The sequence below is a fragment of the Lithobates pipiens genome, unplaced genomic scaffold (genome assembly GCF_037356315.1).
Source record: "Lithobates pipiens isolate NorthernLeopardFrog02 unplaced genomic scaffold, aLitPip1_a1.2 Scaffold_8, whole genome shotgun sequence".
NCBI classification, from domain to species: Eukaryota; Metazoa; Chordata; class Amphibia; order Anura; family Ranidae; genus Lithobates; species Lithobates pipiens.
In genome coordinates, this window is record NW_027507903.1 from 350,194,307 (window position 1) to 350,219,477 (window position 25,171).

The 25,171-nt window shown below is 41.8% G+C and overlaps 1 protein-coding gene across 4 annotated transcripts in view; it reads right to left on the bottom strand.

Annotated features, from left to right (window-relative positions):
• The window catches only part of ACSL6 (acyl-CoA synthetase long chain family member 6), a 342,759-nt gene that overhangs the window by 71,403 nt on the left and 246,185 nt on the right, over window positions 1-25,171 (bottom strand). For 2 of the 4 annotated variants that reach the window (XM_077473315.1, XM_077473317.1), the window contains exons 7-11: window positions 24,392-24,570; window positions 22,163-22,195; window positions 14,795-14,846; window positions 13,225-13,298; window positions 2,596-2,673 (exon numbers count right to left, since the gene is read on the bottom strand). In XM_077473315.1, the coding sequence (XP_077329441.1) occupies window positions 2,596-2,673; window positions 13,225-13,298; window positions 14,795-14,846; window positions 22,163-22,195; window positions 24,392-24,570 (416 nt within the window). Of the gene's footprint in view, window positions 1-2,595; window positions 2,674-2,737; window positions 2,816-13,224; window positions 13,299-14,794; window positions 14,847-22,162; window positions 22,196-24,391; window positions 24,571-25,171 lie in introns of all 4 variants that reach the window. The other 2 variants (XM_077473316.1, XM_077473318.1) reach the window with 2 other exon arrangements.

Sequence of the window (25,171 nt, forward strand, 5' to 3'; positions counted from 1 at the left end):
TCCCTCCAATCAGCTCTCAGAGCTCTCCCCACTGGGCTATGCAGTGTAACTTCTGCTCTATGCACTTTTTTTTCTGAACTGTAAGAATAGCTTTATAATTCTGAACAATACATGTAGAGAAGAAAGGGCTGCAGACAGACAGGTACAACTTAGGAGGATTTTTTAATCTCTGTGCATCACCTGAAACCAGTCACTTCACTGGGTATATGTAAGGGCTTACAACCACTTTAAGTAGCTCCATATTAGTTCCAGTCATTCGTTTCTGCAGTTTACATCTAGATTTACAGCTGTTTTGCTCATCTACATCAGCTGAATGTTTCCCTTATTTTTAAAACCTCTAAATTAGCTAACAGCCAGAACAATCTTAATCTTTGGTAGCACATATGGGCATATAAAAAAAAAAACAATTCTGTGATCACTGTACAGTGCAGTGTTGACTAGAGTTTACTTTTTTTTTCTCAATCATGCTACTAAAATCGATGCACTGGCAGAACAATTGGCTCCCTATGGTATGAATTACACACGTAGCATGTAATAGTAATTATTAATTGCACATAGCCCTAAATGTGCACTAGTAATAGCTTTTACATGCTGACTCTGGGTAGCTAAAACAAATCACCAGAAGAGTTGTTAATTTAACACAGAGATTTTCCAATCAGTTGTTAAAGTGATTGTGAAGTCTTGTTTTAAAAATAAAATAAAAAATAACAAACATGTCATACTTACCTCCTCTGTGCAGTTAATTTTAAACAGAGCAGTCCGGATCCTCCTCTTCTTGGGTCCCTCTTTGCTGCTCCGGGCCCCTCCCTCCTGTCGAGCAGGAGGGAGGGGCCATCAGCCTGCTATGGGGGCACCTGAGCCGAGTCACAGCTCCCTGTGTCCATTCTGACATGGAGACCCGACCCTGCCCTCTCCCCCCGATTGGCTAACTGACTTTGGCTGAGACACAGCGGCGATGCCATTGGCCCCGGCAGCTGTCAATCAATCAGCAGGGGAGTCCCGGACGACTAAGACACTCGTGGACATTGCTGGAGAGAGATGGGGTTCGGGTAAGTAATTAGGGGAGCAGGGGAGGCTGCTACACAGAGAGGGTTTTTTTATATTAATGCATAGAATGCATTAAGATAAAAAAAAAAAACTTCTGTCTTTAAAACTCCTTTAAATTTCTATGCAGCCGATTAATATTTATTCTCTTGTATGGCGAACTTTGGCTGTGCTTGTGTCACACCCACGTTAGACCATACCAAGCTTGATTATGGTGAGCAAGCATGGCCGGATGTGTATGTGAATCTACCTGTAAATGGCTAAACTAAAAGACACCCACAGATTTACCCACAGATGATTCTCCTGCCACTCTCCTTGGTAGCATGAACATTTACACAAAAGGTACAAGTCTGTGTTTTAAAGTTTTTTTGTTTTTTTAAATATCACAGGGCTACTGTTACATACTGACATAGGTTATTGCAGCTTAAGGGTGGCCATATATCGTCTAAAAGGAGCAAGCTATGCAACTGCAAAGACTATATAGACATATAACTAACCCTACTGGTAATGGAAGCACTTGCTATAATTTTCTCCTGAAAATCCATATCTTTATGTTTGCTGTGAATTTTTCTCTTTCTCCTTATAACAATACAGTAATACCTCTCTTGCTGGATTTCAACCAAGAATCCAGTAGGAGCACTGGAACCTTTTTTTTTTTGTTTCTGAATAAACCTGGAAAATCCAAAATGGGGGCTCCATTGTATATAGAAGTGGTTGCAGTGGTGTAAGATCAGATTGGAATTGGTGATGGTTGAAGTTGAATTGCTTTTCCAGATTTTGTTTAGGGTTTTACTCAAGGCTGCGCTCCTGCAAGGTCTGTCTTCACTGGTAGACATCCTTTGTGGTTCTGAAGAAACTTTGTGTAGGAGCACCAAATGTAAAGAGAAGAGATGGTTGAAGTTTTGTCTTTTTATTTAAGAATTGGTAGAACATCTCAGTATATTTGGGAGATTTTAGTGTGCCCCTTGCGTCAGGACCTGTGACATAAAGTAGTATAACTGGCTCTCCTGATTACATTATCTATTCATGGATTTAAAAAATAAAGTCATTTCCATTAAACAGTTTTGGGCAGGTTGCCAGACTTCTAAGAGGGACATGCTAAGGCTGTCTTCAGAATGTTTTCATTCTGTGCTTCAACACTCTGATTCATTGTTGTGAGCGTGGGGGATAATTACTTCTTAAGAGTTACCCCAAATGTGAAGGAACTCTGCTATTTAAAATGACAGAGCATTGCTCATCACACATAGCTTTAAACCACACGGCATTTGATTTGAAGTAATTTCGATATCTGATCTCAATAATATTCCTAATTTTTTGGTATTTCTGCCAAATCATATAGTTTTAAAAAAGATAGCGGAATAGAATACATCAACTTCTATAAACCACCAGTGTTAGTAGTAAAAATCCATTCTAATGATTGTTTTACTAGAAATTTGTATGTGATTTCAGATGTTATTTTTATTTTTGTTCTACTAATCATTCCAGATTACATTTGGCACAGCCTGATTCTTGGGGAGAGTGTCACTACTTTAACCCACGGAAAGACCTTACCTGCACCATTCTCTCAAACATGTGTGCTAAAGGCAAATAGGAAATGTGTACATCCTCAGATGTTGGGGACCACTGACTCTGGAAAGAAAAAAAAAACACAGGCAGCCCAACAAGGCCAAGTCAGATCAGGCAAGTGGCTTACCTGTATTACTCTCTCAAACATGTGAGCCAGAGGCAAGAAGGAGATGAGCACATCGTCCTGTTTCGGAAATATCACTTTCTGCAGGTGAAGGGCGTGGGAGACAGAAAAGGAGAGAAACACTGACAGGAAGACAACAAGAAAGTCATAAAACAATAAAGAAGAAAAATGGTGCAAAAAGGGGGAAGGTTTGTCAAGAAAAAGAGATGGGTAGAAGAGAGCAGCATATAGAGTACAGTGTTAGACCACAAGGTAAATGAGGCTACAGTATGTTAGCAGGAGTAGCAAACATCAGGGCAACAAACATCTAAAACACCAAAGAATGCTTCCGGCTGGAACAAACAGCCTTGTCGCTGATGTGCTTTTGTCATCTTGAGGGAGGCTTGGAATTATTAGAAATATCATTGCAGTGCTTACTCATTAGACAAACCTGTTTGAAGTAACCATGCAGTAGAATAATTACAAAAGTATGATTAAAGCTGAACTCCAGACAAATAGTTAAAGCTGAATTTTAGGTATGGCAATTTCACAAAGTTACATTGGTCTAGCTTAGACCAAGTATGTATTTTCTATAACTGCCCAATCCTTCTGAAAGCTAGAAATTAGTGTAGTAGGCACCACTACCATGCTGATCTCCTCTAACTTCTGGGTCCTTTGCCTGCCTTACATTGTAAGCACAGGAGGCTTGGCATGAGCACCATTCAGGCAACACTTTGCATTTTCTCAATGAATGCAAAAGGGGTTACTTTACTAAAACTGAAGAGTGAAAACTCTGGTGCAGCTCTGCACACAAACCAGCTTCCAGTTTTTTTTTGTCAAAGTTTAATTAAACAAGCTAAGGTTAGAAGCTGAGTGGCTACCATGCACAGCTGAACGAGATTTTGCACTCTCCAAATTTAGTAAATCAACCTCAAAGTGTTGTCAAACTGAACGAGGTGAAGATTCTGCGTGGTGACATGACAATCTCCACCTTGTCCAATCAGAGAACACTTTACATTCAATGATACAATGCAAAGTGTTCTCTAAATGATGCCTAGTGTGCAAACCCCTATATTCACTAAGAAGCAGAACAGCCGCTTGACACAGGACCTGGAAGCTAGTGGAGATCCCTATAATGGTGCCTACTATAATAATTTCTAGCTTCCACATAAATCCCATAGGTATGGCATATACATACTTATACTGGTTTAAGGTAGACCAATGTAGCTATGCAAAAATTGCCATACCTGGAATTCAGCTTTAAATATACAGATGAAATACATACAGTATGTTGCACATGCCAAATGTTTATATTTCTGTCCATTTCATTTTACACAGCTCTGCCATATAGCACAGCTCTGTCAGTAAAGTAGTCTTGTTTTTTTTTCTCTGCCAAAGTTCAACACTTGCAGGAAAAGCAGCAGACATGAGCACTGCAGCACAACTGACTGGCTTCTCGTGCTGCTTCTCCCACTCTCAGATTGAGTTCTGCTCTAAAGGGGATTGCAAGAGGTTGATACCAGTTTAAATCCACAACTTACTTACACAGCTTGCTTTAAAAAATAAATGTAATGATATGTTCATGAATGCAGAGGTGCATTCATTTGTGTCATTTATATCTGCCTGGAGTTCTTAGGATTTAATTTCACAAATGTCATCGTAAAGTGTAATGATATTTAATGATATGTTCATAAATGCAAAGGTGCATTCATTTGTGTCATTTATACCTGCCTGGGGTTCTTACATTTAATTTCACAAATTTTATTGTAAAGTGTACCTGTGCCCAGACTATAGACATTAAGAATATGTAAATATGCACATATTGGTCTGGGACCAGATTTACTTTAAATGTGATTTCTATTTTTTTTGCCACTCTGTATTTCTCTGCAGAGACACCTACTTTCATTTCTCAGAGTCCAGATGTGATTCCAGATTTTCTCTGCAGCACCATCTAGAATTCAACATCTGTAATAGTGACCTTTCCAAATACACAGAATGATGCTCTCTGAGCTTATCATACACTGGGTGGAGGGGGGCTTTAACAAAAAGTTAGGCAATAGCCCTTATTTACATGTTAAAGTGCAGTTATTACCATCTAAATTCCACCAAAAGACATGGGATATGGTGAGAACCTCCACTAAGCTTTTAGAAACATTTGCAAGTAGGGAGCTATCATGCCTATTACCATTTTTTTATTGTATTTCTAGCATCTAACAACTTTTTCCTTTATTTGTAACAGATATCTTAAATCTGTAAAACACTGGCTCTTATTGTAGGGTGGTATGCAATAATTTTACAGTATGAGTGTAAGATACAGAAAATGCCTCATCAAACAGCACATGATGTGGAACCAAGTGTACCTTCACAAGTACTTGACAACGCAACACCTTTTCTGTATTGCACTGGAGAACTCTTCTGCCAAACAGTTGAGATGCTATCAAGTCCTTACTTAAAAAAGTAGTGTTTTTACAAGGTAAAAACAAATCATTTCTGAATGTGTATACTTTTTTTAAGAATGATTTTCATCAGGAAATATTGCAAAAAAAATCACTACCACAGACTGACAACATTCAGACATTAACATCCTATTGGCAATTCCAGATACTGCCAAAACGTTTGGTGTCTCAAGGTGTTAGCACTCAAAATGCCTGTGCTAAATTGAGCTGACTAATTTTAGTCAAAATATTATAGGTATGCTCAACATGTTGCTTATAGCATTTTGAACCAGAAAATGTGCAAGCCTAATAAATAAAACTATTTCAGACCAACTTTCCATGAATTTATCATCTTATATAAAAACAATCAACTTCCTGTTAGCAGTCTAATAAAAGAATTAGAAACCAATGTTATAGAAGAATGAAATGGGTAATATTAATCAGAGGGAAAAATCAAAGCCCAACGCCTGCCAAAAATTTTCATTCAATTTTGGATGAGGAAGACCTAGAATCCCCAACAATATTTTAATTCTTTTGTAGCCCCCCTGGGTCACCAGAAGCAGAAATTAAAGGAACTCTGACATTGAGATAATAAGACATAAAGAACGAAAAAACAAAACAAAAAAACAAAACAGTTTGGCTAGAGTTGAGCTTTAGATGTTATGATGGGCACTGCTAAGTGGATCTATATACAGTAAACATATGCTATGGAGCTCTAGCTTAAAACTATGAGATGGTGACTGGTCCTACAGAAAATACACCACTCATCTGTAGTGCATGAATTATATGAACCAAACAATTCACCACAAGTACTCCACATACAAGAGTTCTTAATTGTTTTATAAATAATTGTGGTATTTCCATCCAAATTATTGTCACTTATTTGTAAATCTTTTTAAGTTGTGCTGGTTCCAGTTTAAAAATGATCCTAACACAATACAAGTTAAATGAACCTGTGTTTTTTCCCTTGGCTATGCCTTGTAAATGTTATTACTGTATGTGTTTACGAAGAGGAAGTTATAACGTACCTAATAGTATTATAATGTCTTATATTTAAAGCGTAACTCAATTTTTGTGGAGAAAAGAATATTCCCCTCTGGGTGACCACCTATGTACATTTCAAGGATTATAACATTATCTTCTTCTACCTTTCCTTTTTCCTCCTTTCACCACTTTTTCCACTCTTTTTTTATTTCCTCTTATCTCTCCCCCTTCCCCTTACCCCCCCTTCTATCACCCCCCTCCCCCTTCTTTTCCTCCCCCTTATCCCCCCCCCTCCTCTCCCTCAAAAAACCCCCTTCCCCTCCCCCCTCTCCAGTTTTTTCTTCCCCTTCCCCTAGTCAAGTATAAACTTATCCCCATCTAACCCCATACCATTTTAGCCTAATCTGGATTGATATGTTATCCGCCTGTGCCTATATGCCACAGTGTGTACTAACGAATGTATATTTTCAATTTGTCCACATTGGTATTTATTATTTTATTTTTATTTAATTATACTTGAGAGACCCATTGGTCATTTTTTTTCCACACAGAGTAAGTATTCCGCACTTAACTCCTGCATACAATTTTATGCTTATACTATAATTTTAATACGTTGAATTTATTTGTACAAAATAGTTCCCCTTATAGTTCATAAAAATCCCCCCCCCCTTTTTTTATTATTTATTATTTTTTCATTTTATTAATTATTTATTTTTTATTTTTCATTTAATTCTCATTTTCATTGTCATCATATTACCATTATTATCACTATTCCTTTGATTATTAATCCTAGTCCCATCTTTAATATATCCCTTCCTTGCACACATACTTATACATATTTATAGAAACCTACTTTGTGTCCCTCTATGTCATCCTGTGTGTGTGATGTTTATACCCACACACACACACAGGCATTCGCTGCATCTCAGACTTCTCCTATGCTGTCCGACATTACTATATTATTGTTTACACCTAGTCTCCATGGTTATCACGCAGGTCACTGTCTCCGCCCAGCCTCCCTGCATGGCCCGCCTCCACTACTCCTCCCCTTCTCTTCCCTATTTCTTTCCACAAGAAAGATGGCCACACATAGAGCCTGATGAAGGAGCACACATGCTCCGAAGCGCCGCTCACCCGAGCCCGTTCCCCGGAGGCTATAACCACCATCACACAGTGGAACAGTAAGAAACCATCTATCGGCTGCACCCCAATTGCCCGGAAGTGCTGGGAAACCTGCAACACCGCCGGCTATCTGTCAGAGGACGGATGCTGGAAAGCCTGCATACTAGCTCCAGGGACCTGTGTCACCCGGGATACACGGATGAATCCATTAATGTTGACGTGCCTGTACACCACTACTTTATTGTGAGTGTTTTTAATCAATATAATAAATCGGTTTTAACCAAATCGCTGCACTTAGAGAGCGCCGTCTCTCTTGTTTTGTCTTGTCGTTTTAAAGCTCCTTCTTGCTTTAAGGACTGCCAGCCCACTAGTGATCAGCATTAGAAAGACTATTTTACGGACTAATGTTCATTTATATATTTGCATTTGTCAAATACTAACATTTATTACCTAGTCCTAGTGTGTTTTTTTTGTTGTTTTTTTTTTTTGCCCTTTTCCCGCCACCCCGTCCCCTGGTTTTATTTACATTTTTATTTATATTTTATTAATATCTGGCCATTTCCAGAGTTCTCCATATTAACCCCCCAATTGTGTTGCTGAAGGATTATAACAAACTTTGTTGCAGATTCCTACCTTTTGTTATTCTGAAGAAATCTGTCTGTGTTTCTCTGTGCCTCTGTTCTGAGTGGGTCTAATGGGAGTGGCTTCATAATTAACTGTCAGGTGTGGAGCTACAGGGCACTAATGAGCAAATCTGCTGGGCCTGCATCTCTTTATATGGGTTCCTATTGAAAGTATCTCTCAATTGAAAGTATCTGTTGCAGGGAATGCCTAAAATCTGACTTGTATCTTAGGCAGACTTCTAGGAAAATTTGTGAGCCAATGACACAAGCAGGAAATGTTGTTTCCGGGGAGTGGTCAGTAAACACTCTGTGCACAGAACAACTCCAGGTAGCCATATTGCAATGCTTTCTCAGAAAATTACAGTGGCTGCAGATTGAAAAGGAAAGGTAATTTTTAATAACATTCAATTACAAAATGATTAGTGTCACAATCATATGCACTATTATTTTTTCTTTATTTGCTATTTTTTCCCCCACTAAAGTGGAGTTCCCCATTTAAAGAATTTTTGTATTTTTATATATACAGATGTGTGCAAAGATAATTAGAGTACCAATGTGGACTTAATTTACTTTTTTAAAACTGAGATAAAAGTTTTCATTCCAATATTAAGTTATTATATAAGTTATGATGTGTGTACTGTACTTTAAAGAGGTTAATTCATAGTAGGAGCGCATTTAATGTTGTAAAGGATTCCATGTTCATTGTTCCCCATGGAATGGTTCAAAATCTGCCCACCCACACAGTCTCACCTTCTCACTTACATTTTACTTTATTAGGGTCCTCCCAGAAATCTGGCCTCTCCTTTCATGACATAGAAATCTTTGCCAACAGAGATGCTGTTGAAGTTCTCTATGGATAGAAACACTTAGAACATCAGGTGCCTTTCTGCTGTCAAGGGCATTCATATAGAAGGCGTGGTGGTTCAATTAGCTGAGTTGTTTAAGGGAACTAGGCAATAGCAACAGAGAGTCTGCTGTGCACTACTAAAATGTATTAATGTCCTAGCCTGCAAAAGGTCTTGGAGGACAAAACTCTTGGATCCCATGTAGTCATCAGTGTTTGGGGAAGGGGGATTAGCAAATCCTATCATTCTACTACAGACTTACATGCAATGTTATCCTCCAATGACCACTTTCCCACTCTTTCGATTCTCCCTGACAGCTGCTGTAAAACTATAATCCAGCTGCTATACTTTGAAAGCTTCCCAGCAGGGAATTAATCCCTAATACAGTAGTATGTCACCATCTGAACATACCTACAGTGCAGAATGTGTATGTGAATTTAACTGATATCTGACTTGCAGTATGATTTTATATGGTTATATTTGACCTAAAACAAGTAGGTCCTCTGAAATAAAATTAACTCAGCAGTATTTTTCTGACTTTGAATTCGAAGCATTTTACTTAATTTGTAGCTTTACCTTTGGTGTGATTATACACGTGTTATAAGGCCCCAAGCCCATTTCCTAGTCTTATACTCACCCTGATCCAGATATCAGGTCTTCAGTTTGTCGCCCCATACAGCCGTTTGTCAAAATGTTGTCACCTGGGTCCTTGCATGCATTGTACACTCTCCATTGAATCATAAGTAGTTTGCACACAGAGCACAGAGTACAAACTTTCCATTCATTTCTACATAGTGTACAAGGTTTTCTATGCTTTGTGCAAAACAGAGGGATGCTTACAAAACATCTGTGCTTTGCACCAATTAGAACAATAGGTACAGATATGGGTACCAATCTGGCAAAGTCATTGTAATAATACATGGCTTCAGTCAAGCCATAAATGTAAATTCAAAATGGCTGACCAATATATCATTTATTATACTGTAGAAATAATAAACATATTGGGGGTCATTTACTAAGATGAATGAGGTGCACCGGTTCATACCTTAATTAGTGCGTCTGATAAATCATTAATTGAGCGTGTGAATAATAATATGCCATTGATAATAGCGCACTCATCAATTAACTATCATTAAAGAGGGAGTCCGCCGGGAGTCCGCGTTTTTTTTTTTTTAAAAGCCAGCAGCTACAAATACTGCAGCTGCTGACCTTTAAAATAGTGACACTTACCTGTCCAGCGCGCCCGCGATGTCGGCACCAGAAGCCGATTTCTCGATCGTCTCTCGGGTGCTGCCGCTGCCATCTTGGGTATGGGAATCAGGAAGTGGAGCCTTTCGGCTTCATTTCCCGGTTCCCTACTGTGCATGCGCGAGTCGCGCTGTGCAATAAGGATGGACCCGCTGCCTCTGGGATCTGTGTGTTTCCCAGCAGGCAGCGGGGGACTTTCGGAAAGGGGCGTAATCTACCGTACCAGGCCACATGCCCTCAGCATTGGGAGGGTGCTTTGGGGTCTGACCCCAAAGCACCTTGTTTTTTTTACATTTTGGCGTGGGGTTCCCCTTAAAATCCATACCAGACCTGAAGGGCTTGGCATGGATTTTGAGGGGGACCCCCCCATGCCACTTTTTTTTATTTTGGCGCCGGGTTCAGCTTAATATCCATACCAGACCTGAAGGGCCTGGTATGGAATTTTGGGGGACCCCCACAGATTATTTATTTTCTTAATTTAGTTTTTTTTCTTAATGCTGTTTTTAACAATGAACTTTTATGTGTATTGCCGGCTCATCCCTAAGGCTAGCATGACCTGTGTGCAAATATCCTTAAAAAAAAAACATAAAAGTGAACCAGCTTAAAAAAAAGTCAAGTTTAGAGGTGCGCCCATTCAACCTATGCAAATTAATTTATGTTGCTTGACATTTACCAAGATTTTTCCGGCGCAGGGGAACCAAAGCATTTTAACATGCGCAAATGCCGCTTGCGCATGCGCAGCGCATAAACTGACCTCACGCAGTTCTAAGTGTACTTGCAGGCGCAGCAGACTTGTTCATAAAAAGTTACTTTCTCATTCTATTTTGGGCATATTTGGTACTTGGGCAGTTATTACTATACTTCCTCACATCACCCCCATAATATTGGCACTTCCAGCTTCTGTAAAATTTTGAGTTGAAGATGCCGTGTGCCATGTCTATAGTAGCGCACCAATCGCCTCCTCCTGTGAGCCGAGAATACTATAATAAATGGGGAATTGCGCTGTGTTACAGGCGCAAATGTTTTGTGAATACGAAAACGTCCGTTGCGCATCAACGTGCACCGCAACTCATGGTGCAAACCGTTTGTAAATCAGCCCCATTGAGTTTTTAGTCAATCTAGTAAGACATTTAATAAATCTAAATCATCAAAAGCTTTTATAAAATGACCATTATGCTTAAAGCAGCTGTATTTAAAGAACATTCTGGATTTAAAGCGGGAGTCTGCCGGGAGTTCCACCATTTTTTTTTTTTAAAGCCAGCAGCTACAAATACAGCAGCTGCTGACTTTTAAAATAAGGACACTTACCCGCCCAGCGCGCCCGCGATGTCGGCACCAGAAGCCGATTTCTCGATCGTCTCTCGGGTGCTGCCGCTGCCATCTTGGGTATGGGAATCAGGAAGTGGAGCCTTTCGGCTTCATTTCCCGGTTCCCTACTGCGCATGCGCGAGTCGCGCTGCGCAATAAGGATGGACCCGCTGCCTCTGGGATCTGTGTGTTTCCCAGCAGGCAGCGGGGGACTTTCGGAAAGGGGCGTAATCTACCGTACCAGGCCACATGCCCTCAGCATTGGGAGGGTGCTTTGGGGTCTGACCCCAAAGCACCTTGTTTTTTTTACATTTTGGCGTGGGGTTCCCCTTAAAATCCATACCAGACCTGAAGGGCTTGGCATGGATTTTGAGGGGGACCCCCCCATGCCACTTTTTTTATTTTGGCGCCGGGTTCAGCTTAATATCCATACCAGACCTGAAGGGCCTGGTATGGAATTTTGGGGGACCCCCACAGATTATTTATTTTCTTAATTTAGTTTTTTTTCTTAATGCTGTTTTTAACAATGAACTTTTATGTGTATTGCCGGCTCATCCCTAAGGCTAGCATGACCTGTGTGCAAATATCCTTAAAAAAAAAACATAAAAGTGAACCAGCTTAAAAAAAAGTCAAGTTTAGAGGTGCGCCCATTCAACCTATGCAAATTAATTTATGTTGCTTGACATTTACCAAGATTTTTCGGCGCAGGGGAACCAAAGCATTTTAACATGCGCAAATGCCGCTTGCGCATGCGCAGCGCATAAACTGACCTCACGCAGTTCTAAGTGTACTTGCAGGCGCAGCAGACTTGTTCATAAAAAGTTACTTTCTCATTCTATTTTGGGCATATTTGGTACTTGGGCAGTTATTACTATACTTCCTCACATCACCCCCATAATATTGGCACTTCCAGCTTCTGTAAAATTTTGAGTTGAAGATGCCGTGTGCCATGTCTATAGTAGCGCACCAATCGCCTCCTCCTGTGAGCCGAGAATACTATAATAAATGGGGAATTGCGCTGTGTTACAGGCGCAAATGTTTTGTGAATACGAAAACGTCCGTTGCGCATCAACGTGCACCGCAACTCATGGTGCAAACCGTTTGTAAATCAGCCCCATTGAGTTTTTAGTCAATCTAGTAAGACATTTAATAAATCTAAATCATCAAAAGCTTTTATAAAATGACCATTATGCTTAAAGCAGCTGTATTTAAAGAACATTCTGGATTTAAAGCGGGAGTCTGCCGGGAGTTCCACCATTTTTTTTTTTTTAAAGCCAGCAGCTACAAATACAGCAGCTGCTGACTTTTAAAATAAGGACACTTACCCGCCCAGCGCGCCCGCGATGTCGGCACCAGAAGCCGATTTCTCGATCGTCTCTCGGGTGCTGCCGCTGCCATCTTGGGTATGGGAATCAGGAAGTGGAGCCTTTCGGCTTCATTTCCCGGTTCCCTACTGCGCATGCGCGAGTCGCGCTGCGCAATAAGGATGGACCCGCTGCCTCTGGGATCTGTGTGTTTCCCAGCAGGCATCGGGGGACTTTCGGAAAGGGGCGTAGATCTACGCCCCTTTCCGCAGAGAGCTATCCCGGAAGTGGGTGCAGATACCTGTACTGTACAGGTACCTGCACCCCCCTCCCCCCGAAAGGTGCCAATTGTGGCGCCGGAGGGGGGGAGGATTCCAATGAGCGGAAGGTCCACTTTAGGGTGGACCTCCGCTTTAAGTAAAAAACAAAACAAAAACAAACAAAAAAACATACAAGTTATACTAGTAAATCAGCAGTTCTTTAGAGTAGTAATGTATATTTTGCAAATATGTATATCATGTGTACAACGTGAGTCCCACATAACACAAAGGTAAAAGCATGTTTTAAATGAGCACACCAGCAAGTAAGTCTTGTGCTTAGGCTTGCTAAAATATTGCCTACGTCACATTATGAAGTATTCACCTCAGTAACTTTTAGAAATCCTGAAAAGTCTGCCACCACATTGCCGTGAGTCAGCATAGCCCCTTTAGGATTGCCTACAAACAGAAGAAAAAACATTTCTCTGATAAAAGCAGTTAAAGTACACGTATCTCAAATATATTTGCCTATGTTTCTCTAACAAATACATTGCCCTAAGTACTGTTGAAGGCCATTTGTATTTGCATTGCTCCCACTCTGAGAAAATGTAGTTACAGTACAAGGAATACCCAAACCACAGGATAACCTTTCATTTGGGAATAAACTAGTGGTGCACTGAAATTTCGGCCACTGAAAATGATCGGCTGAAAACTGTGTTTTTTCATTGGGCCGAATGGAAAAAAAAAAAGCCGGTACCGAAAGGGGGCATGGTCTGTCCCGGGTGCTACCCATTGCTGCCCAGTTCTCCTCTCCCTCCTCCTCCTCCACTCTCCGCAATCTCCATGTTTCACGGTGCTGAATTGATAGATGGCACACTGATTCAATGGTGGGGCATTGAATCAGTGTGCCGTGATTACAGGAAGCGGGACATTGTTACTGCGGCCCGGGGAATTCAAATCTAGTTCAGTGACACGCGGAGATCGCCGCTGATGCGGGCACAGGCAGGATGCACATGATGGGCACTGGTAAAGCTGCTGGGCACTGGCAAGCTGCACATGATGGACACTGATGGCGTTGCTGGGCACTGGCAAGCTGCACATGATGGACACTGATGGGGCTGCTGGGCACTGGCAAGCTGCATATGATGGACACTTGCCTGTGCCCAGCAGCCTCACCAGTGCCCATCATATGCAGCGACAGCCTTGGCACAGGCATGCCTCATATGATGGGCACTGGTGGGGCTGCTGGACCACAGGCAGGCTGCATATAATTGGCACTGGTGAGGCTGCTGGGCACAAGCAGGATGCATTGATCTCTTGTATCATGTCTGCAGTCTCTAACCATCTCTGCTATCATGTCTGCAGTCTCTGACCATCTCTTGTATCATGTCTGCAGTCTCTGTCCATCTCTTGTATCATGTCTGCAGTCTCTGACCATCTCCTGTATAATGTCTGCAGTCTCTGACCATCTTCTGTATCATATCTGCTAGAGGTGCATCAAATGGAAATGTTGCTAATATTATTAGCAATGTGTTTAAGTTGAAGAAATTGCAGACATGATAAAAGGGATGGTTACAGACTGCAGACTACATTTTTTTACCTTTCTTGCACTAAAGGTGCCAATAATGGCAAATAATAAATTCATAATAATTTAAATTGATGATATTAATTAAAAAGTTGAATACAATTATATATAAAAATAATATAAATATTTATCAAAAAATTTAATTTTCGGGAATCGGTTTTGGTTTTCGGCCTAGTGCACCCTTCCTATTTGGTATCGGTTTCGGCACCAACATTTCCATTCGGTGCACCCCTAGAATAAATCCCTTGTTATTTAATATTTATAGTATTAGTGAAGATATTTGAATGTTGTTAAAACAAAAACCATAATTGCATCAAACAAAACAGGCAAGTTCTGTGTCAAAACCGTGCATGGACTGGTAGCCACTTACCTGTAGTACCACTGGTAAAACATACAATAGACAAATCTTCAGGTTTCGGAGGCTGTAAATAAGGATTACAATAAAAATTATCACAAAATCAGCTCAAGATATAGCCAAAAGCTTAACTGTAAGAAAGCTATTATATACACAACTGAAATACATATACATGAACTGGTACACTTGCCAATGTATTTATAACTGTGCTCAGATAGTTTTGTGATAAAAGCAAGACAGCATAGCCAGATGGGCGATCTCACTTTATCATAAATATGCAATACATTTTGGCCACCAACCTTCCCCCAGCCTGCGATTGGCAATGGAGATGCTTCACGCTAATGAGGTCATCATCCTCCAACTGTCAGCATGTTCAAACTATTGATTGACAGTACCATGCAATGTAACAATGCTCTGATTGGTTTAGAGCAGTGGTGTCCAAATTACTTACCTTTACCTGGCCGTTGGGGATCTATGCCATCCACTGACTCACCACATATATGGTAGCTTTATGTAAAAAATACAGTACATTTGATGACTTTTAATGACTACACTACAATAAATTGTGTTTTTTATATCTAAAGAAAATTAGATCCTGTGATAGACACCAGGTGATTAACAGTGCTCAGACATCTACCCTCTATGAAATCTTCTCATCCATGCCATAAGGAGAACAAAACAGTATAACACAATAAATGTAGCAAAAAAATTGCAAAAAAAACCCCATTAATAAAAAAAGAGCAAACATAGATCTCAAGGAGTGCAGGTAGCTCAACACTAAGTAAGGAACAGCTAATCTAATTATGCATGTTATGCAGATGGCTGACCTGCATGCAGGATAGAAAAAAACAGTGCAAGACCTGCATATTGTAGCAAGCAAAATCATGGAAATTTATTAGAAAGGGAAAAAATGCACTCACAAGGGTAAGTATAATGCCCCGTACACACGATCGGACTATCTGGCAAACTTGGTCCGGCGGACTTAGAAAGAACTTTAGACTATGAGTCCGGCGGACAATCCGGCCGTCTGTGTACAAGTCCGCCGGACTTTTGAAATGAACGGACTTGCCCGCACACGGAGAAAAGTCTGTTCATTTTGAACGCGGCTCCAGGTAGACGGGACTAGCGAAGGAAGTCAATGTCGCCGCCTTCGGCAGCAAGATTGACACCTCACTGGCCCCGTCACCTGGTATGGACTTAAAGGGGAAGCCCTACGCCAAAAAAATGGCGTGGGGGTCCCCCTCAAGGTCCATATCAGACCCTTATCTGAGCACGCAGCCCGGCCGGTCGGGAAAGGGGACGAGCAAGCGGCCACCCCCCTCCTGAGCCGTACCAGGCCGCGTGCCCACAACATGGGTTGGTGCATTGGGAAAGGGGCCCTCACCCCAAAGCACCTTGTCCCCAGGTTGATGAGGACAAGGGCCTCTTCCCAACAACCCTGACCGTTGGCTGTCAGGGTCTGCGGGCGGGGGGCTTATTGGAATCCGGGAGCCCCCTTTAATAAGGGGGCCCCCAGATACCAGCCCCCACCCTATGTGAATGAGTATGGGGTACAATGTACCCCTACCCATTCACCTGGTGAAAAAAAATGTAAATAAAACACAACACAAGGTTTTAAAATAACTTATTGCACAGCTCCGGGGGTCTTCTTCCATCTTGGGGGGCCTTCACGCCTGACTCCTCCGCTATCTTCTGCTAGCTCTTTTAATAGCGGAAGAGCCCGGCTTTCTTCTTCGTCGCCGCCCGGGGTCTTCTTCCGACTTCAGGGGTCTTGCCCATGTTGAGGGCATGCGACCTGGTACGGCTCGGGGGGGGGGGGGGGGGGGCGCTTGCTCATCCCCACCCCCTTTCCTGACCGGCCTGGCTGCGTGCTTGGATAAGGGTCTGATATGGACCTTGGGGAGGACCCCCATGACATTGACTTCCTTCGCTAGTCCCGTCTACCTGGAGCCGTGTTCAAAATGAATGGATTTTTCTCCGTGTGCGGGCAAGTTCCGTTCATTTCAAAAGTCCAACCTAGTCCGCCGGAAAAGTCTGGTCATGCGTGTGCAGGTCCGCTCGTTCGGAAAGTCCGGCGGACTTCCGATTCAAAGTCCGGAGGTTTGTCCGTTGGACTAAGTCCACCGGACAGTCCGATCGTGTGTACGCGGTATAAGAGATCATGGAATGCTGCTGAAATATTCTCCATCGTATGGATGATCTGATGGTAGCAGAGCGCCAGCACCACTGGGCAACTCTAAGGAAAGCAGATGACCCATCCTTATCTGACAGCAACCTGGGACATGCACAGTAGGACACGTTTTGAGGTATCTCTTCTCTTGCTCAGCCTAACTATTAGGCTACCCACAAGAATTGAAATAGACATGCAATGGTAGGCAGACCAGGGACAGACTCCTAATGAACCAGCGGAGAAGAGCTGATAATGCCACTGCCCACATGCCAGGAGACCGAGGAAAGCCCACCATAGACCATAATTAAAACATGCATTTATTTAAAAAAAAAAAGATATTAAGTACCTGCTATCCTTATAATCCAGCAGTGGTGCTGGTGCTCTGCAACCATCGGATCATCCATACTTTCGGGCGAGCCACAGTTGACACTAGGGATGAGTCCGATGTTCGAGTCGAACATAAGTAGCCCCTCAAAGCACAAGGGGACCCCCAGATCCCAGCCCCCCCCCCCGTGTGAAATGGTAACAGGTTACAAATGTACCCCTATCATTTCACTAAAAAAAGTGTGAAAATGGTAAACATTACATGACACGGCTTGGGACAAGTCATTTATTAAAAAAATAAAAATGTCCCACAAAGTCTTCTTCTTTTCTTGCTCTGCCGATGGGCCGAGAAAAAAAAAAAAGGCTCCTGCTGTATGATGCGTCTTCGTTTTGACAGTTCTTTTATAACGAAGGGTGGGGCCACACCGTGACGTTCTCGGGTGACCCTGCCCCCCTCTCACGCACAGGGACTTCCCTATGGCTTTCCCAGGGCGTCAGAGGGGGAGCGGGGCCACCTGGTTACGTAAACAGGTAAGCTCCGTCGGCGGAGCAAGAGAAGAAGAAGATTTCGTGGGACATTTTTATTTTTTATTTTTTAATAAAGGACGTATTCCAAACCATGTCATGTCACTTTTACCATTTTCACACTTTTTTGGTGAAATGGTAGGGGTACATTTGTACCCCGTTACTATTTCACATGGGGGGAGGCCGGGATCTGGGGGTCCCCTTGGTAAAGGGGGCTTACAGATTCTGATAAGCCTCCCGCCCACAGACCCCCACAATCACCACGCAAGGGTTGTGGAGATGAGGCCCTTGTCCCCATCAACATGGGGACACGGTGCTTTGGGGGGTTACCCCAAAGCATCCTCCCCATGTTGAGGGCATGTGGCCTGGTACAGTTCAGGAGGGTGGGTGCTCTCTCGTCCCTCCTCTTTTCCTGCGGCCTGCCAAGTTGCGTGCCAAGATAAGGGTCTGGTAATGATTTTTCGGGGGACCCCCACACCATTTTTTTTTTTATTTTGGTGTGAGGTTCCCCTTGAAATCCATACCAGACCTGAAGGGTCTGCTATGGATTTATGGATTTTGAGGGGGACCCCCACGCCATTTTTAAAAAAAAATTGGCGCAAGGTTCCTCTTAATATCCATACCAGACCTGAAGGGCCTGGTATGGAATTTGGGGGGGACCCCACGCAATTTTTTTTTATTTTGGTTTGGGGTCCCACTAAATATTCATAGGGCCTGGTAATGGACTGTGGGGGAATCCCATGCCATTTTTTTCAATGACTTATATGTGTATTGCCGGGACCAACAATTCATTATAGCTGCGAGTAGTTTTAAATGACTTTTTTTCCTTTAGAAATGTCATTTTGTGCAGGGACTGTTGTAAATACAGGAAACATGCTCCACTTTATAGGCATACTATAGACACCCCCCAGGTACGAAATTTAAGGGAATGCATATAAGCCTTTAAAATTAGCACTTCTTATTATTCATGTTCGTGTCCCATAGACTTTAACGGTGTTCGTGTATTCAAACTCATTTTTTGCCTGTTCGGCTGCAAACCGAAACCAGGGGGTGCTCGACTCATCCCTAATGTTGCTGGCTACTTTATCATGGAGGATATTTAAGCATCATTCCATGATCTGTCATAGAAAAGGGGGGGAAAACACCACGCTATGCTAAACCAACACAGAAAAGATTAAAAAACAGCTGCCAACACTTCAAACAAACAAAGTTCAACAAATATAAAACAACAAATAGTGTTACAGCGCTACACTATTTGTTGTTTTACATGATCTGTCATACTTACCCTTGTGAGTGCATTCATTGCCCTTTCTAATACATTTCTTTGATTTTGCTTATTACACTATATTCTTAGCGTAAAACTTAAGCCAATACTATTCTTTTAATTTTCAATAGAGTAAGGGAGAGTTATATTCCCTGCCAGAGAAAGCAAATCTCCCTAATGGGGACACAAACAGCAATAATATCTTAACAGGTGTTTTTAATCCCTTTCCACTCTATACAAAACTAAAAACAAGTTTTGACTTTAGTTATGCTTTAATGCACATTTTCACAGATACTTTAAACACTGCCATTCATCACAGACATGCTGTTGCTGTGGTAAGAATGACATAATATTTTCAGGTTGATGTACTAAAGGCAAACAGACTGTGCATTTTACAAGTGCAGTAGCACTCTGCAAGGACATTTGCCACAGAGCTTAGTAAATGAGGGGACATCTGGTGACTTCTATTATTCCACCATCTGCAAGCAAAAATGCTGTTTTTTTCCCTTACATGTGATTGGGTGTTCTTTGAAAAATGTAGCTTCACCTCATTTACTAAGCTCTGGAGCAAGTGACCTTGCAGAGTGCATATTCTGTTTGCCTTTAGTAAACCAACCCCTTTGCCTAATTCAGCCATTACACGCATTAAAGTGGTTGTAAACCCTTTACAACCACTTTTTACTACAGGCAAGCTAGGCTTACCTGTAGCTACACTGAGTATCTTCTAAACCTGCACGGTTTAGGAGATATCCCTGTATTTGCATGTGCCGACATCATCGGCACATGCGCATATTATTATTTATTTTTTTGTGGTTAAACTGGATGGACTTGTGTCTTTTTTCAACCTGACTAACACTGTAACTATGTAACTATGTAAGCAAACTGAAGCAACGGCACGTAGGTGCTGTTTCTTCAGTTATACTGTAACATAACTGGCGGCACATGCGCGGGAGTGACGTCATCGCAGCTCCAGCCAATCACACCGATGGAGCCGCGATACCCGGAAGTAACTCCTGGGAAAGATGTCGGCCACCGGAGCTGCGAACAAGGACCACTGCGGGGGCTTCAATCTCAGGTTAGTAATTCATAATGAACTAGTATGCTATGCATACTAGCTCATTATGCCTTTGTCTTGCAATTTTTGAAAATTCTTGCAAATTGTAATTACGTGCCCCTGTTAAACAGGGGCAGAAAAATTGGGCCTTAGGCACTGATGCTGGTGCCACAACACTACAACCCCTCACAGATACTCTAGTTGAGCGTAGGCACGAGCCCTGCTGCAAAATATTACAGCAAAAATTATAATTACACACCCTTGGCAAACGGGCAAAAAAATTGGACCTAAAGCCCCATACACACTAGCAGATTTTATGCTGATTTTTTCTTCAGATTTACCAAAACCATATAATATGAGATTAAACCTTAGGAGTTTCAATTTGTATGCAATCAGGCAGGCCCTTGCTGTACATGGTTTTGGTAAATCTGAAGGGAAAAATCTGCAAAAAATCTGATAGTGTGTATGGGGCTTTAGGCACTGGTGCTGGTGCCACAACACTACAACCCCTCACAGATACTCTAGTTGAGCACATTAATGAGCCCTGCTGCAAAATGTTACAGCAAAAATTGTAATTACACGCCCCTGTTAAACAGGGGGCGCGTAGTGCGGCGGTCACTAGAGCTGTGTGTCACTCTGACACACTGCATCTCCGATCGTAGTAAGGAGCCTCTGATGGATGCTCCTTACCACGTGATCAGCTGTGACCAATCACAGCTGACCACAGCGGGAACCAGGAAGTGCCGGTAAATGCGGTTCTCCCTGTCAAAGGGGGGTCTGTGCTGATAATCAGAAAATTGATTATCAGCATAGCCCCATCAGATGTGCCACCAATAATACCAATCAGTGCCCATCAACTGCCAGTCAGTGCCCCATCAGAAACTCCTGTCAGTACCTATCAAAGTGTCAATCAGTGCCCACCACAGTGCCAATCAGTGCCCATCACAGTGCCAATCAGTGCCCATCAGTACAACCTGTCAGTACCTCATTATCAGTGCTGCCCATCAGTGCCATCTATAAGTGTCCATCAGTGCCACCTGTCAGTGCCAATTAGTGCTGCCTATTAGTGCCACCTATCAGTGCAGCCTGTTGGTGCTCATCATTTCCGCATGTCAGTGCCCATCATTTCCGCATGTCAGTGCCCATCAGTTCCACCTATAAGTGCCCAATAGTGCTGCATATCAGTGCCACCTATCGGTGCCCATCAGTGCTGCGTATCAGTGCCGCCTATCAGTACCCATCAATTCTACATATCAGTGCCTCCTTATCAGTGCCCATCAGTGCCACATTTTCAGTGCCAACTCATCAGTGCCCATCAGTGTCGCCTCATCAGTGCCCATCAGTGCCCGTCAGTGAAGGAGAAAACAAAATTTTATAACAGCAACAAAGACTTTTTTTTTTCAAGGTTTTTGGTCTTTTTTAGTTTGTTTAGCAAAACATAAAAACCCCAGTGGTGATCAAATACCCCCAAAAGAAAGTTATTTTTGTGGAAAGAAAATGATAAAAATTTTGCTTGGGTAAAGTATTGCATGACCGCGCAACTGTCATTCAAAGTGCAACAGTGCTGAAGGCTGAAATTGTCCTGGGAAGGAAGGGGGGGGGGGGGGGGGGAGTGCACTGTATTGAAGTGGTTAAAACAAACACTGTCTGGTGCCACATTGTAGAGTGTAGCTATGCAGATTTCCTCATAACCACATTCTGGACATATTCCAATGGAGTACCGCTTCCACCCCCCATTCTTTCTTTTGGATTCATTAGGGACTGCTCTGCAGTCTCCCTAGGACCAGACAGCTGCCTACAGACCCATATGAACCATTAAACCACTAACACGAGTACCCCTCCTCCTTCCCTACCACAATCCAAGCAATAAAAAACAGATAGAGGTTCTAAATATTCCCCACTCTATCCAGAATTAGAAAATAACTTCTGAAATGTCTAGAAACGGTACAACTTTCTTAGATCATCTGTCTATGTGCTTTACCAAATCAAGTATATTGTATTGTATGTACTAGAGTATATGAATAAAATAGCCAACTCATTACTCACAAATGGCGCTCTTCTGTTTTGCTTCCCACATTCCTATAAAAAAAAAATAGCACATGTTTATTTTAACAAATCTGCATAATGACCACGGCTCAGATTAAGACAAGGATATTGTATGGCTTAGTGATAAATGGGAATGCTAGAACACTTTCCCTAATATCCACAAACAATGCACTACTCCTGACAATTCCAGCTGGATGAGAACAGTTGCTGTTTAAAGCCCTGTAGACACGACCGGACTTTTCAACATCCAAAGTCTGACGGAATGATTCCAGCAGACGATTCGATCGTGTGTGGGCTGCAACGGACTTTTGATTCGCAAAAGTCTGACAGACTTTAGAAATGGAACATGCTTCAAATTTTTCCGCCAGAACTCTGCCGGACCCAGAAATCCGCTCGTGTGTGTGCTAGTCTGACGGACTAAAACCGACGCTAGGGCAGCTATTGGCTACTGGCTATGAACTTCCTTATTCGAGTCCAGTCGTACGTCATCACGTTCGAATCCGTCGGAGTTTGGTGTGATTGTGTGTGGCCAAGTCCGCTCATTCGGAAAGTCCGTCAGAACTCTGTCAGAACTCCGTCAGAACTCCGTCGAAAGTCTGTCGGACATAAGTCCTGTTGTGTGTACGCGGCATAACAGTTAAATCTATAATTGGTTATTTTCTTTTATTTTACATTTCTAAACTGATTTTAATCCTATTTTACCATTAATTTAAAACCTTTGCTTTTTATATAAACATTTCATACAACAAGCACCCAGAGAAAGCTGTTATTCTACCTTCTGATGCTTCGTCTCTCTTCTCTCCTATTAGCACTTCTCCCTTGTTTAAGTGATATCAGCCTCTTTCATTTTCCTAGCACCTTGCAAGTTATTTTTTCTCAAAGCCATAGCAGTACATTATGACATCTGCCCAGCCACATGGGGGAAAACCATACTAGCTTCTATTTTGGCGTATGTCATGCCTGGCAATAGCTATTGCCTAATTGGGATTTGGCCATTTATAAAGAAGTCACTGATCTTACCCAAGGCTATGGTTTTACAAGAGTATCCAAAAGGCCTAAATTGTCTGGATACTAAATTGCTTTTATTGCAACTTTAATACTCTCAGGCAGAGCTTTCGCTTGTACACTTTATTGCTCTGGAACTGCTCATGCTTGCACTGCTGGCTCTTAATCAGTTGGCTCACAAACTACAACGTACAATTTATACAAAGCCACATATACTTTTTTAAATACATGCGCAAACATTGTTATTTGTATTTGAATCAATAGCATGTTAGATAAAAGACAAAACAGAAGGCAACATTTTGCATTTTAGGTCACAACCTCAACTTTGGCAAATGTATTTGCCGGTAGACACATGCAAGAATTAGGCAAAAGAGGCAGAAACATTATAGAGCACTATTTCATATAATAGCCTGTGGGGTTTATTTACGAAAGGCAAATCTGCTTTGCACTTGCAGTGCACTTGGAAGTGCAGTCGCTCTAAACCTAAGGGATAGATCTGAAATGAGTGGAAGCTCTGCTGATTTTATCATCCAATCATGTGCAAGCTAAAATGCTGTTTTTTATTTTCCTTGCATGTCCCCCTCGGATCTACAGCGACTTTACTTCCAAGTGCACTTTCATTGCACTTTCAAGTGCACTTGCAGAGCAAAGTGGGTTTCCGTTAGTAAATATCCCCTGTATGTCCTTACACTGCACAGTCTGGCAGCAAGGCTCTTTTACATGTTTTTTGCCTCACCTTTTCTCCTCTATCAAGTCAGTGTCCACATAGGAGAGTTGGGAAATAGATGCAGAGCAGAGTATTACTGCATATGGAACTGTTCTTCTCTATGCATGAATGGATCAGCTACACACAAAAGCCCCTCATGAAATGAACTACAGGGAGGCATCAGGGAAAAGTATAGCATGCTGAGCTTTTCTCAAACTTTTCTTCGTTGTCTACCTAATCATTGGGTATATCTGGCATGATGTACAGACTGCATAGAAAACTATACCTCTTTATGCAAGAGAAATGTTAATTTACTAAAATGTGACAAGAAAATACAGAAAAGAGAAAGCTTTACGTATTGGAGTAAACTTGCAAAATGCAAAAAAACCATAGCAAGCCACGTCACTGATCTGCCTATACTAGACAGCTAAAAAATGCTTGAAAAACATAAAGACAAACAGATATTTTTGTTCTAATACAGCATTAGAATACAAGTAAAAGATGTACAGCCACTTTACCTCCAGTTCGCGCATGGTCTGAATGCGTACAGAGCATTTTCTGCCTCTCTCAATTAACTCAAGATCCACAGGGTCCATGAGAACAACAGACTTTAGTCCCGGGGTCTCTCCTTTTTCAACATGTTCTAAGAGGAGCCTGGCCTTTTCTGGTTTGTCACATATTACTGTGGAAATATCAGCTACCAAAAAATATTTGGTTAGATGTTTAATATTCTCCATATTTAAAAAATGACAAAATATGTACAGTTATCCAACTTTTATTTATTTTTTAATCAGAAGGCAAACCTTGTGTATTTGTAATAGCTGGCTAGATTGACAAAGCAAAAAACATAAGGGCAAAACTGGATTTTTGTACTTTCTGTATATTTCCTAAAGCCCCCTTAAGGACACAGGAATTGCAGGCTCATACTGCTGCCTACAGGAGGATAGGACACTAGCAAACTAAAAAATTGTGGGCCATCCCAGAACAACCCCTACTACTTCAGTTTTGTGGTAAAGTAGTACCAAAAAAATTATCATAAACACAGAGGGTGGGATCCAAGTCCCTCAATGGGCTCCAAGAAATATATATTACAGTAAGTACCAATAATCCTCTTTTCTTTCTCGTCCATTAAGGGATGCAGGAATTCAAAGGTTGTCATTTTTTCAGCTTTTAAACACATCTCTATGTTAGCCTGTGTCCATGTTTACATAGGTGTTTACAGATGTATTAGAAGAGCAGCATTTAGAAGCTGAAAAAAAAACATAATTTGCGTATTCAGGAGAGAAGTATTTGGGCAG